Here is an 18,841-nt window from a genome sequence, read left to right as displayed (position 1 = left end):
AGATTTGTTAGCTAGGGACTCATCATTGCATGGGGAAAGATAGGCATTTACCTTTTTCTCTAAATAAATACTTCAGAGAAAGTCTGCATCCTTTTTCTGACCCACCACAATAGGCAATAAATAATCAGTTTTCTCACAAAATAATGACTTTCACACTCTACTTCTCATCCTCAAGTCCTATAGTCACATAGTTTGCCTAGGACACACACAATAGTAACCTGATGTAGGAGTCCAGTTGATATAAAGGTTATGTCTTTCTTACCAAAAACATCAACAATTGAAGAATAGATTGTAGCAGATCAAATGACAGAACGTGCTTATGATTTCCTTCAGCAGTTTATCATTTAAAGTATTCAGCAAGGTTACATTTGATAATAGCTGCAGGCTAGGCTTGTAAACGTATGGAAAGTAGTCCCCCAAATGGTAACTGTGGGAGCCATTTTACAATTAAACTTTTCCACTTTGCAACACATTATACAAAATATCAGTATTTCAAAAATGACCGCAAGCCTGGCCTTTTTCAGCTGCGGTCACATCCTGCCTTAAAGTAACCAGGGGCACATGGTATCACTCCAGAACACAATTGAAAACATTTCTGAAAATGACACTTCTCACTAGCTCCACCTGTATCAATCTACTCCTCTCTTCCTGGCTATTTATATATATATTTATCTTACACTCTGAAGTATATTGGGCCTCATTATGAGGTTGCCGTTGTAGTAAAAAAGTGGCGGAAAGATCGTAACTGTCACTTTTTTGGCAGTGACAGAATGACCTCCATTTTGACTGCAGCGTTGAACTCCGATTTGGGAGGTAAAGTACAAGATTCACCTCCAGAGAAAAGCTGGATGTAAATCCTCCAATTTACCTTTCCAAAAATGGGGATTTACACCGCTTTGCCACCACTTGTAATCTCATGGTAAACCACAGGACCTAGTGGCAGTAACAGTAAATATTGTTGGCAGTCATTATGCAGATTTACTACCAAATTACTGCCAAACTTCTAACAAGATCAATGCTATTGTGTGTGGCATATTATGCATACCTGTAAAAAAATCTCAATCTTTCTTTTATTTTTATTTTTTTACTGTTGGTCCCTTGAACTGCACTGCCCCCTCCCCTTTCCCTTCACACCTTTCCCCTTCCAGCTCGTTTTTGGGAAACATCTATCCTACAGCCTCGCCTGCACAATCACCCATCCACATGGTGTTCCCGTCGCAGCCCACTAGGTATTTTCCCAGACATGTAGCTGCACGGGCGTCACAGGCACAATGGTGAACCGGGTGTCCTGAAGTTTGGAGAAGTAACCGACTGGGAACGATTGACTTGTCTAATGCGAACCTCGACTTCCTCCTTCTGAGGCTGTACCAGGATTAAAATACTGCGCTGGTTTAACACCCTGAAGTCGAACACCAGTTGTAACTTTGGTAAATTAAGGCTCACTGAACGAGCCCCTACACCAAATAGTTCTAAAGGTTCCAGGGGAGCTAATTAATGTGACACAACAGGCAGAAATTCTGAAATGCTTCGGCTTCAAAGAATGTTGCCAGGGGTCAGGACAAGACAGCAGATTGTTTTCCCGCTATTCTCAGAAATGGCATTAATTTAGGGCGAACATGAGATTTAACAGTCAGAATCCAATACAAATGGGCCTCATTATGAGTTTGGCGGCAGCCGCCAAACCCGTGATTATTCCGGCACCCCGCAATGGGGACGAACGTTGGTATTCCGACATTGGTGTCCCGGTCCGTCCCCATTGCTGGGTGCTAGTAATAAGGGACTCCCCCTGCCCCCCATTCGGCCCCATAGGGCTGAATGGGAATCGGGAATCGGACGCACCGCAATCGTTCATAACGGTTCCGGTGCATCCGACGAGGTGTGCTTGCAGGTGTCACACAGAGCGAGACCCGCGAGCACAACTCGTAGTATGGCGTACCGCCAGGGTCATAATGGGGTCAATTATACGCACATTCTTCTGGTCTGGCTAAATGACTTGTCAAACTGTTTGGAAGCTTTGTGGTTGTTAAATAAGACACGTGAAGGGTCTTACTCCTTCATGTTGGCAACACATGCATTTGCATGTAGGTGAAGTGTATATATGTTATCTATGTTAGCAGTTTACTAGATGTGCCCTTGATTCCCTCTTGGTTACGAACTCCTTATGAATCACTGACAAAGTAGAGTCACGTGTCCTTAAGCAGGTTTTCGGTAGTGTACACTGTTGTCACAAGGTTATAGAAATGTATTTAATTGGCATGAGCTTTGGTTGGTTTATTACCTGAATATCCCACTAACATCTGGGATAGGAGTTCAACAGAAAAAGCACAGGCCCCCCAACACTAATCTGTAATGGGCCAACCCTCACTCCAGAGTAAATTCTATGTCCAAGGTCAAGTTGTCTCCTGTCGATAGGATAGTTCCTATTACAGCACACGACCTTGGGGTTACTTTGAGTCTTTTATGTGCAAAGAATTAAAAGTGTTGCTGAAATCTCAATATTAAACATGTATCGCTGGTTTTTGGTTTAAGTCCACAAGCACATGACCAATTCAATCTATTAGATGTGTCTGACACAAACCTTGTTTGAGGAAGCCCTGTTACTGTGATCAAGGACGTTCTCCACCATCGCAATTAGGCGTATGGGCCTCCCTTTTCAGCTTCTCCTATTTTAAGTCGGTCTAGATCTGTTCTTCCCGTATATTCCCCAGCACTACTCCATTGTCAGTATTTTGCGAAATACTGGTGCCAGCTGTACAGCCTCTTCCTATATCCCAGGATGTATGCCATCTGTCTCAATTTAAAGTTATTAGTTCCAGCCATCATCATCTTTATTTTTTGACATAAGATTCCACACTTTGATGCCCATGGCCATCCAATCCAGTGTCGCACTTGTGTGAGTTAGTTACCGTTCATAACGCAGAAAAGCATTGTTCAGGTCATCGTTCACTTGTATGAGTTCAGCTGTAACATCATCATTGTGTACGGTCACCAAGAGCTCCATGATCCTCTCCTGCATAATACGACATGTTGTGTTCAATTTCTGCCAAAAGAGGGGACAATTTATTAATGACAAAGGCACATTTAAAATATAGGAACTTATTTTGATAAAATTAGCACATTTGACAGCAGGGACCGGCTACGTTTACACTTTAATGTAAGTGGGTCCCACAAGCAGATTTTGGTTATTTTCACTGTGGGTTTCAAATGTAAAGGGCAAAAGGCGGCGTACAAGCATGTACACCGCCTTTTGCCCGTTTACACTCTGCAGTGCAAAGTGAATAAAGGCTGCCTGGAATGCTAGCATGCCAGGCAGCGTTTACTTTTCATTGTGAGCGCTGCTTGCCATGCTCGAATGCCAAGCGGCACCAACAATTACAATTAAACCCTCCCTGACATGCATCGTGGAGGGTTTCATTTTAATTGTGAACACTGCTTACCAGGGGTGCATGGAAAGCAGCGTTCACAAATACAATGAAACGCTGCCCGGGATGTAAGCATCTCGGGCAGGGTTTAATTGTAACTGTACACACTCCCTGCCATGTTCTTATGGCTGGGAGCGTGTACAATGGATCCCTATGGGATCCACCTGCTGAATGCTGGTGCATAAAGCTGGCAGACCCCATTGGGATCTCCAGCATTTGTGCCAGCATGAAAATTCATGCTGGCGAAGATGCTGGAGCATTTGTATGGGAGAGGGGAAGGGGGCGGTGGAAATGCAAGTTTCAGGGAGGCGGGGAGCTGTTCCAGAGGGAGGCCCCAGCCAAAGATAGAGATCTACCACCAACTCGTTGCTTGGAGAAGCGACTGACCCTGAGGGAGTGGGAGGCGGATGAGCGAAGAGCTCGAGAGGGAAGATATTTAGGAAGAGAGAGTTGAAGGTATTGAGGCCCCAGGCTCCAGAAGGCCTTGTGGACGATGCAGAGGGTTATAGGGCAGGGACAAGGGTTAGAACCCATGTTGAATCATTGTCAATACCATTTCAGCACCCACATATTATTAAAGAAGCGAGGGTATTAAAACATGCACACAGGAAATGGCACAGTACTGTCATGCTGGCAGCATTACCCTCAGTACAGCTCGCCATAGGCATTCAAACTGAACAGCGACACTGTGAGATGCTTCTGGAAAATTTTGAAGACATAATACATAACTAAATGCAGGCACACAGTGGATTCACTCTTTTTAAATCATGAAGAACTCATGTTTGCCTTCTGTAGCATATGCATTGGTAAAGCTTGCTTGGAGCAAACCACATGTTGTCACAGAACTGCTGTACGATGTTACAGGATAACTTTGATGCATGTGACAACCCACACCAGCGTGGGTGGTCCTTCCTATGACTAGGGAAATATTAGGTCCAGATCAGAAACTCTTCAGTTATTTGTTTCGAGGGAACAGCCGGAATGAAACAATGGTGACCACTTTTGTAAAATTGTCATTAGGTGGCATTGATCAAAGAAAAAAAAACATAAATACACATATAAATACCTTCCTGCTCTGATGGCATCACATGTAACAAACAGATCATACTTTTCATTGAGCCAAGAGAGCTGCTCTGTGCTCCACTTTGGCGGTGATGTGATCCACCCCACGACACCACAGGATTCCAACACCCTACAGAAGAGGAACTGTCTGCAGAGCTCTGAATTCGCAACATGCAGTGACGGAGAAGTTAACACTGAGGCAAGTGGTACTTTGTACTCCTTTGTCACTCAATGGATGACCCTGACCCAGTGTGGATACAGAATAAGTTGAGGAAGCAAACCCTGCAATATAGTCCAAGACAAGGGAGAGCAGCACAGAGTGAAGAAAGGGCTCCACTTTCCATTTATATAATGTGTTCCTTTGGTTATGTTTCAAATTAAATGTATTTAGTAACAACTCTTTGGCTTCAAATATATTAGTGACAGTGGATCACTTCGATATTACCAAGTCACGGAAGTAAAAGCGCTCAAACGATCCAGCTACATCAGTAGTCAATTGATGGTTTTCTGTTTTAGTTCAGTGCGAAGTTGGTTTTAATGCTGGCTACTGCAGTCTTATCTCACATGCCCTCTCCACACAACAGTGCACAAAACTCACTTCGAAGAAGATCATTCAGCTATTGTTTGGAGGTTTCCATTCACATCCGGCAGAGCAGGTGGGAATGGCCCTGAGCGCGCTTGGGCGGAGTCTACATTGGATATGGACATGGCATCCCATGAAGGAAATCTCAGGGTTTTCGATTTTCAAATGTAGGCATGTCTGTTTGCCTAGTGGGCAAGGTGTGGCACCAGAGCCGGATGGAGAAAAAGTGGGTGGGATGGCGACAGGAGAGGTGTGGTGACACAACAGGTGGCTGGAGTCTCTGGAGCAATTACCTGGATTTCCCCTGATTGTTTGGACTGCACCTTCCGACTGCTAATACATATTCCTAGTTTTTGTTGTTGCTGTTTATTAAGAAATGCAGTTCATAAACTTTGCAGTCTATCCCATGCATTTGCAAAAGATTACGGATCTGTGCAGAAACAAAATCTCAATGCCTCATTGGAAGTGTACTGTACCGCTCTGGTGGCATTCATATATAATAATATGAAGAAGTATGTTTCAGAACGCTAACGTTTTTTCTTCTGCTTTAAAAATGGAGGTAGTGGTATATTCCATTTCCCTGATGTCTGCATCTTTCAGAGATGAGAGTCAACTGAGCATGTCCTAGCAACCATTTTAGAAATAGTGAGCTAATGTTTCACGACAATTTAGCTATTTACACAGATGTTCTCTTATGTCCCATTCAATTTCCTCCATATCTGTGTGATGTTGTTCCTACAGGGACAGAACCGGAGCACTCTGCACATCAGATAATTGCAAAAGCATGGTGGGGGAGCATACATGGAACGCCCGCACAAAAGCTCATCTCTAACTTGCTCCTCAGTTCCTGATTGCCAGTCCTTTCTCTGTAAGGGTGGGGAAGGATCACTTGCCAGTCCTTTCTCTGTATGGGTGGGGAAGGATCACTTGCCAGTCCTTTCTCTGTACGGGTGGGGAAGGATCACTTGCCAGTCCTTTCTCTGTACGGGTGGGGAAGGATCACTCGCTACAGTTCGTGTCCTATGTAACAGTGTCAAAGACGTGTTCAGCGGTTAGCACCTTTGGTCCTGCAGATGGGGCATTCTCCGACAATGTCGACATCTACGTTGCACAGGTTTGCACAGGTTTGCTGAACCAGTCTGGATGCCCTCAATATCATGTGTCTCTCGAAGGCCTATCCTCTCCACAAAGCAGTGCTTTTTCTCCGTCAACATCCACTCATGCAAATCATGGCTACTCCAAACTTGAGGGGGTTCTTTTGAGACTTTGTATGGACATCATCCCACCTCCTCAATTACGCCAAGTCACCCTCCAGTGCCAATATTGGTGCCATTGATGGGTCCACATGTTCCTCAAAGAGCAACTGAAACGTTGTCGTTGAGCCCTCACTCCCTGTTAGTGGGCCCCAAAGGTACCACAGACTCCATGTCAGGGCCCGTGCCTCTCAAGAGGAGGATGGTTCTAGCTCATCCCAGGATGATGTTTATCCTCCACTGGAGGATGAGGAGGAGACTCAGCCATACTTCAGGGTCTTCCATGAGAAGGATCCTACGGTGCCAGAGTGTCTGGCCTTGCTGGTACTGGTCATAGCTTCTCTGAAAATGCAGCTGTTGTCATCAGGCTGACAGTGTAAACTTCCCAGGACAGGGTTTGCCATTAAACCTTTCATGGTCCAAGTGACCACAAGGGAACAGCACAAGCCCCATGAAATGGAGCCTACAGGTAATGAACTGACTCTAGGAGGAGGAAAGGTTGTGACTGGCTTCATACCCACCTGCCCAGACTGCAGTGGTGGCAGTGGCTCTAGCCTAGACTAACAAAACCTCATCAACGTCATTTTCAGTTCACTGAGGAAAGGAGAAGAAACTTCTTGATACCATAAGAAAGATTGGGTCTATGCCAATGCCTCATTGCATTTTGGCCAGGCTAACACCGACACTATTCTTGTGGCGCATAAAGCTAGGTTATGCAATTTTTGCTGAGTTGCTAATTGAGACCAGTTTGCAGTGGGCCTGGTTGGTGCCAAGTCAGTGACAAGCGATATGTTGAAGGCTGTGACGCAGCCTCAAGTCTCATGCGCATCAGGGCTGATGTCAGGCAAAAGGAATGATTGAGGAGCACAAAGCTTTTTCAGGATGCCCAAGATAAAGTACTTAACTTTTCATTTGATGCCACCAAGAATGAAGATTACCCCTGTATACTGCGCAGGAAGTCTTATAAAAGACATGAAGCAAGCATTACGCTTCAACTTCCTTAATCTACTCTTCAGCATTTTCAACAAAAAAACTGAAAATTAACCTTCAACTTCTCATGTATTCCTCATTCTTTTTCTGAACTACATTTCCCTCTAAACAAAGTCTCTTCTGTAGTTCACTGCCCTTCCTGTCCCTCTTGTGCTCTCAACTCCTCCTCGTCTTTGTATGCTCTGAACTGCACCTCAAACTTCGAACTGATAAACTGACCATCCAGTCAAAGACGAGTCCTTGCCAACTCAGACAGCCCGGCCTCTGCTGCGTCCTGCTGAGGCTGCTCTTCCAGTCTCTCTGGAGGTCCCTGGCTCAAATCTCTGCTCAGCCGCTCTTCTGGTCCTCACCTATCAAGACAGAAGGATGTCATTAGGGCATAGAATACACTGTCCTATGCGCCAAAACCAACTGGGTTATGTAAATAAACATAGACAGTGTATGCTTTGGGTGGGAGAGTAATCATTCTATGTCAAGACCGGAGGCGAGCATTATGCCTGTTCAAATCTCCCAACTACTGTTTGCACTACTGATGACATTGGCTTGAAATAAAACCTCTTAAATGCGCTATCGCTAGCCCGGTCTGCTGCTCTCAGTATATCGTTCAAGGCCTCCAATGCTGAGTATGCCTTAGATGCCATCACCCCTCTCACAGAGGGAGCTCCAAACTGTGCTAGGTCAATCCCTTCTAGCTGCATAATCTCTCTAACCCATCTACGAATTATAGCTGTGGCCACTGCTTTCTGTGGCTTCCTGCAGCTGTGCTACCCTGGCGGGCCGGAGCTCCGCTTCCTAAGCTTGTATTCATGAATGCATTCTGCTACACACAATCGGGTCTGCCCGAATAGGTATGGATAAGAAATAGAAGATGCGTTAGTCTTCGTCCTTCTATCTAGTGTAAATGTAACACCTTTTGGTCCGTAACACTTCCTATCTACTTCCATCGCTTTCACGTCTGAAACCCTCCTGCATGACACCAGGAACAGCAGCATAGCTAGCTTGCCTGATAACAACAATAGATATTTGTTTGCTGGCCAGCTTGCTAGAAATCTCAGCACTACGTTTATGTCCCACACAGATGGCTACTTAGGTTCCGGAGGGGTCCTCAAGGTGGCCCCTCTCAAAAGCCTGATCACTGCCAGGTGTTCAGCTTCCTGTGTGCCCCGCGGAAATGGCAGATCTGTTTACCCATATCATCTTGAGGGCCCTGCCGCCCCGAGTAGGTGAAGTTCAGGACCTCCACTATAGGGGCAGAAATGGGAGAAAGACTACTCCTCTTGCACCAGGTGGCCCATTTGATCCAAGCCGTATCGTAGCTCCTTCTGGTGAAAGGGGCCCAGCAGTCTACGATGAGGCCTGCAGCCTGTTCCAAAATGCTTGGCAAGGTCCATCTGTGCCTGATACCTTGCACGCCATCAGGGAAAGAGTCTCCTTCACTCTCAGAAGGTGAGACCACTGGCTGTTGGGTAAATTCTAACTGCAGTCCCTGTGTGGTCTGCAGCCGCCAAGCATCACTTGAAAGCACTCGCCAGCTGTGCCAAAATTGGCCCGTCCTTCCCCTCACTGTTAGGGAGAATTCTCAAAAATGTACTAATTCCCTCCACCTTAGAGATCCCCAGCAACTTTGCTGGATTTTTAGGACTTGATTTTTTTTACCTGGATAGAGTGAGACCCTTTTTCCCACTCTCTATGTATTTTAATGTGATTTTATACACTGTGTTTCTTTTTGGTTATGGAGTCTAACCAACGCCATAGGCATCTTTTACAATTGTGTCACAAAGCACTTTCAGTGCAGTGCCACAGGGAAGTCTTCCAGATTTCCCAAGGTTTAAATACCTTCTCTGGGATCAATTACTGTTTCCCAGAGTAGTAAAGTGAAAGTGACTTTTCTTAGCATTGTACTTGCTAGACCCAGCACACCCTAGCTTACAATAGAGTGCTGGAGGGGTTACTTAGTATCCCTGTGTCTAAATGCTCATGTAACATTTTTTTTCTGTTACCATTTCCTCAATTGACTGGCTGGTGGCAGTGGTTTCGTTTTGAACTACAATGGTTTGCACTTACCAAGACCGTTCGTGGACCCGGTAACGTTAACCGTGGGAGCCATCTTTTTCAAAATGGCGTCCAGCCATCTTTGCTAAAATGGTGCCTGGTCTTCTTTTTTCAGCAGGTCTTTGTGGAAAGGTCCTTCTAGAGAGTTTCTCTGCGCACCAAACAAGGTTTGTTCTGTTTGTTCATTTTGCCTTTGGCAGGGTTTCTGTGAGAAACCTGCTTCTGGTGCCCGAGTGTCTGGGGTAGGCAGGAAGTGAGGGAGGTGCCCGAAACTGCCTGTGCTTAGTCCCCTAGGAGACCCAAATTCACTCTCTGGTGATTGGCCGGCTGACTGTCTGGCAAGGAAAGCCACCCTGCTGGGTGAGTGACAGCTAGGCTGGAATGAATGGGAGAGAACTGAATAAAAGTCTTTTGGCTTGGAAGGAGAGTCGACCACTGGAAGAAGGAACCTAAGAAGAGCTTGAAGAGGATGCCTGCTGCAACTCCTGGACCGTTGGTTTGCCCGGTGAAACCCTGCTGCAGTGACTACTTGCCAAGTTTGCATCGACAGAGAAGCCCTGCAAAGATGACTTTTCCCTTTGAGTTGGTGGGACCAATCAACTCCCAAGTAAGCCACCTGGACACCCATCTCAGAGCTAGTTGAATTTCGTCAGAGTTGCTGCAGGAAACCGTAGAGCCAGGGAGAGGGACACTAGATTGTGTGCATTGCTTGTAAGCTGGCCTAAAGCTTTTGGACCCTCCGGACTCCCACGAAGCAGGAATGACCAAGTCTGACCCCTCTCAGTCGAGTGTGGGACCTCAGATGTGCGGAAGGTCCAACTTGACAGCCAGAAATCGCGCTTATTGCTATTTGCTGTACCGCAAGGAGCTGAAATGTGAAACAGCCACTGAAAGTAAAGGTTGCCGGTTGCCAGCTTTGACCATGCAAGTGCAGTGAAGGAGTCCCCTGACGTCCTCCCTCTTATCCCCACGAGTGAGGCCCATTAACAGTGAGACCTGCACATGAACAGAAGTCTTCAGCTGCATCTTTTCTTCTTTACCAAGGTACTGTAAAACAAGCCTAAGAGAACTTACCTCTTACTGTGGACGTGCTTGTAACTTCTGCAACTCACAAGTCTAATCAGCCTGTGGCCCTACATTTCATTCTTCTTTTTATCAATGACTCCTAAGAACTTGTGCAAAGACCTTTTCATTTGTTACCTGAAGTGCTGCACCCTATACAAAAAATGTTGGTTTGCCCATTGACTTTGGCTTAGCCTATTGAATTGAATGTCTCTTCTAAGTGCTATCTGAAAGTGTTTGCCCTGCTTATGACTATTTGTAATTTCTTGTGTTCTAATACCCTTTGCCTTTTACCAACTTTTTAAGAGTGTCCTGGATGCCAACAGTAAGATATTAATGTCCCCAGCACCCTTGTTACTGAAGTCACCTGTTGGTGCAGGTTGTGTCTGTGGGCCATCCCAAAAGGGTCTTGTCTGATTCAAAAACTCAGAGTGTACAGTATTGAAGTATATTTGTGTGTTACTATTCCATTGCTCTCTTCTGAAGAAGGCTTTATAGCTGACTGATAAATACATTATTAATTGTTTATGCATAAAACCTTGAGTGTAAGAGTTTATTTGAATACCTGTAACTTTGAATCTTTGTGTAACTCCATTACAGCCTACCTTTCCCCTCTTGAGATAAGCCTGGCTGCTCAACATGCTACCAAAACTGTGTAGTACAAGCTTATACCAAAGGTTGGGTTGCCTATACCTGTAGTGTTCCCAGAGGGTACTGCATTCAAACTTTGCCTAACACTCACTGACGGATAAGTGATCAATCTCACCTGGGCCTGTGTTGTGAATTCTACTGGCTCCTCTTCCTCTGGGAAATCTTCCTCTGTGGGGAAGAAATAGTCTTGCTGTCTTCCTTCCCAGTACTGGGCTCTGCCACCCTGAGGTCTTCTCGAGGAGTGAAAATGACCAGCTGAGCAACCTCATTAGTGGCCAGTCCCTGCAAAATCTCTGTTTGGAAATATCTTCCTTATGGAGGCCTGTGCTTTTTCCAACGAGGTGTAGGTACTGACAAACCTCCCCATCTCTTTCCTGAATGCCTCTCCGAAGAGTAGGCCTTGTGCTGCTCCTCCTGCTTCGTAATTAGCGAGATCGCTCAGCTTGGCGTCTATCTTCAGTAGCACCGCTCTCCTCCGCTCCGATGAGATGGTGCAGTTCGCATTCCCTTGGAGGCAGATCGCCCTCTGGGCCCAGTTGGCTAGAGTATCCGGGTTAATCTCCTCTCCATTATCCCTAGCACGTTCTGCTAGGTCCATTACCTTTGCAAGCGGTCCTGTCAGGACAACGACTTTCTCCTGGCAGCTTTTCCATGACCTATCCATCCCTTTCCTTAGATCTTTGGAGGCTTTGATCACAAAAGCCAGCATCTTGGGGTCTGATTCTGGGGCCTCCGCCACCTTGCCCACAAGCTCTGGTCTCGGGCACTCAGCCTGCATGCCCTGCCTCGTATCCTTGTCTAGGGGATTCCTTACTCTCTGTGCCATGTATTTGGCTACCGTTGGCGACAGTTGCCAGTCCGATGATCTGGGGTTACTTTTCAGATCAGAGTTGAACATGACAGACATCTCGAGGTCCTCTACCTCTATGTGTTTCTCTTTTCTCTGACTCTTATGGCTAGTGGGCTTCTCCCACTCTTCCGCTGACTTATTATCTTCCTCTTGTGAGGAGGTTGCAGCATCAGGAGACTCTTCGGCTCAGTCTACTTCGTGTTCGCCCATATTGTCTTCCCCTGCGGTGGGGGTCCGGAGGCATGGCACTGCTGATCATTGTAAGAATGCATTCCTCAATTTGCTGAAAGCATTAGCTGCATCTGGGGCCTCTGTGTTTGCCCCGTAGTGTTGACCCAGGGGGGTAGAAGAGCTTTCCCTCTTCTGGGCCTCTTTACCCCGCTGAGGGCCTACCTTGTTGGTGCCCCTAGCGGACGTGCAGATCCTCTCGGATCTGGTGCTCCATTTCTGGCCTAGCAGTGTCTCCAAAGTGGCCAGTCTTCCTTGTATTGGTTCGACCTCTTGCGCCACGGCATCCAGTAAAGAGCTACCCAGCACCTCTTTAAAACTAAGTGCTAAGTCCTGTGCCTGATCTTCCTCCTCCCGGTTGTATTCTGACATTTTGAGGTGTCGGCTGCTGTGTGCCTGATCTGCATGCTGAAGTGCACATCCACAGCTCAGTGTGTTTGCCTCACTAAGTCGTTGTTTGCACCTTCAACTTGTATGAAGCACCGAGTGCTTCTGACTCCCTTCGCTCCTGTGAGCGTTCCGATGAGGGAGCTGCACTTATGTCTTTGAGGCCTTAATCAAGGCTACTTCTGGCCATTCACTTTCTCCGATCAGTGATGGAGCTGTGTTTTCGTGATTATCAGTCTTTTAAAATATGCTGTCGCTCATGCAATGAGATGGGGCTGGCCCTCGTACCCAAAGGTGGGGGCCAACCCAAGCCATATTGCCTGCTAAGCCCGATGATCGGGCTTGCTTCGCTTTGAGCGGAGGCTTCCCCTCCGCAATGGTGGAGACACCAGGATCTCTCTCAATACTTAGTCGCTTACGCAACGGACTAGAAGCTCAAGGTTGGGGGCTACCTCGACCTCCAAGATTTGTAGGAGCCTCCTCAGTACTGACCAAGATGGTACCCTGTCTGAGGGCCAGGCTAGCCCCCCTATTCTGTGTCTTGTGGAGCCCCGGGTGTGCTTATAATGAAGCACAGCCTCCAGCAACGACCGAGCACTTGAAAATCAATTCCGGGTCCCACTTATAAGATTATAGTACGTAATCAAAAATATGCTGATTTACTGGTAAAGTATCACTTCTTGAATGAAAGCGTGTCTAAACTCTATGCTGCACTCATATACCATGCAGAACATACACATATATATACATTTATATCTGAATAATGCTCTAAAGTGAGAAAGTGAACTTATCTTGATGAAGAGTTGGAAAAGAAGAGGAGTAGATGAGGGCAGGGAGTGACTTATAAGAGTGACAGGAAGGGCAGTGAACTACAGAAGAGACTGTGTTTAGAGGGAAATGTAGTTCAGAAAAAGAAAAAAAAGAAAATGAGAAATTGAAGGTTCATTTTCTGTTATTTTGTTGAAACTGCGGAAGAGTAGATTAAACAAGTTGAAGCATAATGCTCGCCTCCGTTCTTGACATAGAATTTCCATACCACACAGGGCAAGGTTCTGGCTAAGGGGATGGCTGACTGACATCCTAACTTCAATCTCAGAACCTGTGCTGAAAGCATTGTTTTGCATTGTCCTGAAGATGGACAGGCGTAGAGTCTTTCAAGGCTTTATAAACTTTCATCAGCGCACCCAGGACAGAAGAGAGGGACAGGAAAATTCCATCTTTGGGGTCCTGCCCCATAAAGGGCACAGGATAAAGGAGATTTTCCTCCCCATCTTGGACTGTTACTCCAAGGCAAGCAATGAAGCTCAGTTGCAGATGAGCCACCTCACTCCTGTGGAGGATGGGTGACTCTGCACAAGATCCAATGGAGGCAGATCATCCGGGACCCTTGGATCTTCATAGTGATTGCTCGGGGGTACAAGCTACCTCACCTGCTTATTTCCAATCCTTCTCCACGCTCTTCACTAATAACTATTTCTAACCTTAGAGTGAAAGCTTGACAAGCTGCTAAATCACAGGGCTGGGGGTGTCCTTTGGTCTATTCAGTTGAATCTTGGAAATTGAGACGATCGACAAGGCTGGATGCAGGCTGATCCTCTACTTATCCCAGTGCAGCCTCTCCCTTCCCCATGAGAGATTCAAGATGGTTACCCGTGCACAGAACATGTCTGCTCTGCAGAATGGGTATTGGGTCTGTACTAGCTTGTAGGATATCTTTAAGGACGCCTTTAGGCTGATCTGGCCTCCTCATTGCAAGTTCCCGAGTGTATCTATTGGCCCCTTGCACCAGCAGTGCAGCATGCTACCGTTCAGCATCGGAACAGGATCTTTTCAAAGTTGGTGGACTGCATCACAGCCATGCCTTCGGGGAGAGGGCATCCACGTATAGCTCTAGCTAAATAACTGGTTGGTGAGGGCCCACTCCCCATCATGCTGAACACTATGGGGTGGGTCCTGGAACTGGTTTTCTCTATTGGCTTGTTCACCAACTCGAAGAAGTTGGTTCTGGAGCCATCCCAGTGCCTTTCCTTCATCTGCTATGCGTGGCATAACCACATCAGAAAGACCTCCAGAGGACAGGATGTCAGATATTTCCCTGCTGTTTGACAGGTTCCGCAACCTGTGTCCATTCTAATGCTGATGTACCAGAAGATCCTAAACCTAATGCCCCTGTGCGTCCTGGTGGTTCAATGCACTCAGTTACACATGAGGCAAACATACTTCCAATTGGCCTGCCACTGGAAACAGGGCATCCAGCTTCAGTCATAACTGATGCCCATCTCACCAGAGATTATAGTGGACCTCTGTTGGTGGTATAAGGAGTCTAACCACATGGTGGAACCTTGCTTTCATACCCCAGCTTTGTCTCTCTTGATTACAATAAATGAATCACTTTCTAAGTGGGTTGCAACCCTTGGTCATCGTCAAGAACACAAACATGTGTTGGCATAAAAGAAGACACTACACATCAACGTTTGGTTGTTGGATAAGTCACAGCACTGCTGTCTGCAGTGTTGGGAAGGAAGGAGCCTTACCTCTGCTGTTGGTGTCTCATCCCTCCTGTGACTGGTAACATCTTGGGAGGCTCACTGGGCTCGGTTTGCTAGTGGAGCTTACTGCTTTCTGCCGTGCTGGAACTGTATTCCATCGGAGGGTGCACTCCCTCTTCCACTTTCCTGCTTGGAGCAGTTAACACGCCCACCTTTACCACCAGAACAGCTCCCTCCTGACACAGGAACCAGTGACTATAAGAACTGGTTCCCATGGGGGCTCAAATGGGAATGGGGAATGGTTGGTGTAATGGGGACTTACCGGTCCCGCCAGGGTCGGACTAGACCGGTAAGTGCCCATTGCACCAAACCGGACATGGTCACGGTATGGGGGGCAGCCATGAAGCTAATTGCTCCATGGCTACCACCATACTCGTAATGAGGTCAGTTTATATTTTACAGAATCTGTATACTACTGTCTAAATGATATTCTTGGTGTCTTGCGGTGTGTGCTCATCAAAGACCTCAGATCACCCCTTCCTGTGACTTAGCCTTGACTGCTCTCCATCTCATGTGAATTGGTCTGGCTATCTTCCCAGAAGTGTTCCCTGTTTAACAAGGGTGACCTCCTAAACATCTGTTCACCAGAGCAGAGTTTAGAAATCCATTCTAAATGCCCTTTTGCACTCTGCACCTTCTTCTACTCCTGTTTTCTCTCCTCCCTCTCCCTCTGGTTCTATGTCCTTGTTCCACACACTCTCTAACTCAGACACTGTGCTTCATCTGTCTAATGCCCATCCCAATTCAGCTCCCTGTGATCCCATTCCTCCTTCTCTTATCTCCAAAGTCTATCCCTATCTATTGACCTATCTCACCTCTCTCTTCAATGTCGCTCTACTGTCTTCATCTTTTTCTTCTTCGTTTAAGTATGCTACTATTTTCCCCATTCTTAAAATAGCCTTTACTTGATCCCTCTCCCCTTCCAGTTTCCAGCCTATATCCCTTCTGCCTTATCTGTCTAAGCTCTTGGAATGTCTTGTTTATTCTCAAGTCTCCCCTTTCATTACCTCTAACTCCATTCTTCCTTGTTTCCAATCTGGCTTCTGCTCCTGCCATTCCACAGAGACAGCGTCTTTTGGCACAGTGTGAACAACACTGCTGCTTCTTTATTTGCCAGCTGCTTTTGACACTGTCAACCCATCCCATCTTTTTTTCTCCCTCTCTTCCCTAGGGTTCTATTGGCATGTCATTCATTGGCTTAAGTCCTATTTATCTAACCATACCTATTCTGTATCTTTGGCTGGCAAATCCTCCTCTACGTTTCCACTTCATAAAGGCATCCCCCAAGGCTCGGTCCTGGGTCCTCTATACATCATCCATTGGCATGTCTCACCGCTTCTATGCCAATGACACTCAGCTTTTCCTTTCCTTTGCTACTTTGACCTCCTCCATTTGCGCTACCCTGATGTCATGTCTGACGTCATGTCTTCTAGCGATCCAATCTTGGGTGTCCAAGTACTATCTTTTTCTAAACTCTTATCAGATTGAGGTTCGTTTCTTTCCTGCCTCAACCATTCCTCCTCTCTTACCTCCTGCTTCTGTTTCTTTTCCTCCTTCTACCCTCACTATTTCTCAATCGGCTCGCAATCTTGGCATGGATCTGGATTTGTTTCTTCCCTTCAATTTCCACATTTCTTCTATTTCTCGCTCCTGCCGTGCTCATCTCTAAAACAGCATTTTTGTACATTTCATGCTTGTAAACTATTAACCAATTGTCGTATTTCCTCTTACTTCTTTCATTGTTCTTGCCATATCTTGTCGCGTGTATTGACCCACGTTCGAGCTATTATGCTGCAACATTTGGTGCTGTGGGCTTAGAAAATCCAAAATGGCCGAAAAGCCCACATTGCGCCAGAATCCAGGAAAACCGCTCAGTTTTTACACACACCAAAATGGTTGCCTAACCTGCCACCCACCAGTGCGAGCGTGATGGGCCAGGAGTGCCATGAGTGGAATGTGTGCCAAAGGAAAAACAGCAGTGCCTGTTAGCTCAAAAACACTTTGAAATCACCTTTGTTTCTCTGAATGCAAGCTCAAAATGCCTATTTCAAACATCGCAAGATATTCAAAAATCTCACTGAACACCAGCAGACATTTGGCAGAATGAAGTCTTGTGATCATACACAATCTGGGAAAAGAAAGAGCCTAAAATAATGTTCATAATGAAACTGGCTGAGCTGTGGATGTCCGCAGCTTAAGTTAAATTGGACTGAAAGCCACTAAAATCTAAATGTTTAAAATAAATGAGTGACCTACTGTTGAGTGTCACATAGCTTGCAACTGTTAAATGTCATAGTTTTGAAGTTAGAATCAGCATTCTAGCTGCATGTGTAAAAATTGTAAGTTTGATTTGTATGTAGAAAACTGGAACAAAAGTGACATTTAGCTGAAGCCTGGCTTAAAGAGATTGAATTCTGCCTGGCAACTACCCCCGACAGGAGGTGAAACTTGCCCAGCAACTCTTCCCAGGCCTGGCTGCATTCTGCTGCCGACACCAAAAGGAGATGACACCTCTCTGATTGAATCAGGGGAGTGGCACCTAGGACTGGAAGGAAACAGAACAATGTACTTTCCTTGGCAGTCAAATGTTATATTGGGGGGTGTCGTAAAATAGCTTCCTCTTGGGAGAAACTGGGAGGGGCAGTGCCTCTGTGAGCAAGCTGAACTGGAGGAAGTGGACAAACCAGAAATTCCACCATGTGCTTTGGGAAACCACACCCCTCTGGGCCAGAGCATAATTTTAAAAAGATGGATAATTCATAGTACGGACTTGTTAAAATTATACAATTAATATCATTATTCTTGTGATTTTTCTGTGCACATTTTAAGAGGTGTTAGGACTGTGGTATGTTCTGGGGGGTAGTAGCAGAAAATAAGGTATTATTCCGAATGTCTGTATGTTAAATAATCTGACACTTTTTCATCTGATGCCTATATTCCTTGTGCATGCTTGTGTAAATTCTGGAAAAGTTTAGAGGTTGTGTTCTTGATGAAAAGGGAATTCTGTCATAGGTGGACACGACATCTTACAAAGACAGGGATCGGATGGTTTGGTGCTACAGAAAATATGTTAACTGGACATATAATATTAGAAAAATTGATAGATAAATATGTATTTGGATCAAAAATAGATTTGTGGGCAAATTGACAAGGGGAGTGTTCTTTCTGTATGCCATAAAATTAATGCCTGATGACACTCCATTCCTTCCCCCAATCAAGGGAGAGAGGAGGACTTGGCCAATGATAAGTTGTGAGGGGCAGGCTTAGTTATGCCCACGCACACACCCACTTGCAGAACACATAAAAATAGACTGCTTGGACAGGCAAAGGATTAATTTTCCATTTTCTTGCAGAGCATTTTGCCGGACCACACAACATCTAGAAGGAACATCCAGAACTTAGACTCCAGATAGACTACAGAACTTAAAGCAAAGGCCTAACCCACAAGCTGAGAACTCTTCTCAGCAGGCCTTCAGAATCCAGCAATCCAACCAAACATTCTACAGCCGGGTGAGCTGTTGGATTCTTTGCCAAGAACTTTTGCCGGAACCGGTAGCAGACCCAGAAAGCAGTGCTGTATCCAGAGAGACCAGAACCAGAGAGACCCAGACCAGACCGCTGTGAAGTGCAGAGCAGAGCTGACCCAGAGAGCTGTGACTTCAGAACCACCCGCCAGGAGTCCAGTCTAAACCTGATCAGACCTTGACGGCCTATTTCAACTTTAGAGTGTGAGTACTCAGCTAGAACTGTGC

At 46.0% G+C, this 18,841-nt stretch overlaps 1 protein-coding gene across 2 annotated transcripts in view; it reads right to left on the bottom strand.

Moving 5' to 3' along the window:
• The window catches only part of TOM1L1 (target of myb1 like 1 membrane trafficking protein), a 1,067,055-nt gene that overhangs the window by 499,181 nt on the left and 549,033 nt on the right, over window positions 1–18,841 (bottom strand). For both annotated transcript variants that reach the window (XM_069654924.1, XM_069654925.1), the window contains one exon: window positions 2,907–3,040. In XM_069654924.1, the coding sequence (XP_069511025.1) occupies window positions 2,907–3,040 (134 nt within the window). The remainder of the gene's footprint in view (window positions 1–2,906; window positions 3,041–18,841) is intronic.

The sequence above is a fragment of the Ambystoma mexicanum genome, chromosome 3q, assembly GCF_040938575.1.
Source record: "Ambystoma mexicanum isolate Mex_15411 chromosome 3q, UKY_AmexF1_1, whole genome shotgun sequence".
Taxonomy (NCBI): domain Eukaryota; kingdom Metazoa; phylum Chordata; class Amphibia; order Caudata; family Ambystomatidae; genus Ambystoma; species Ambystoma mexicanum.
The sequence above is the reverse complement of the archived record's forward strand: the minus strand, read 5'-3'. Positions and strand labels throughout refer to the sequence as shown.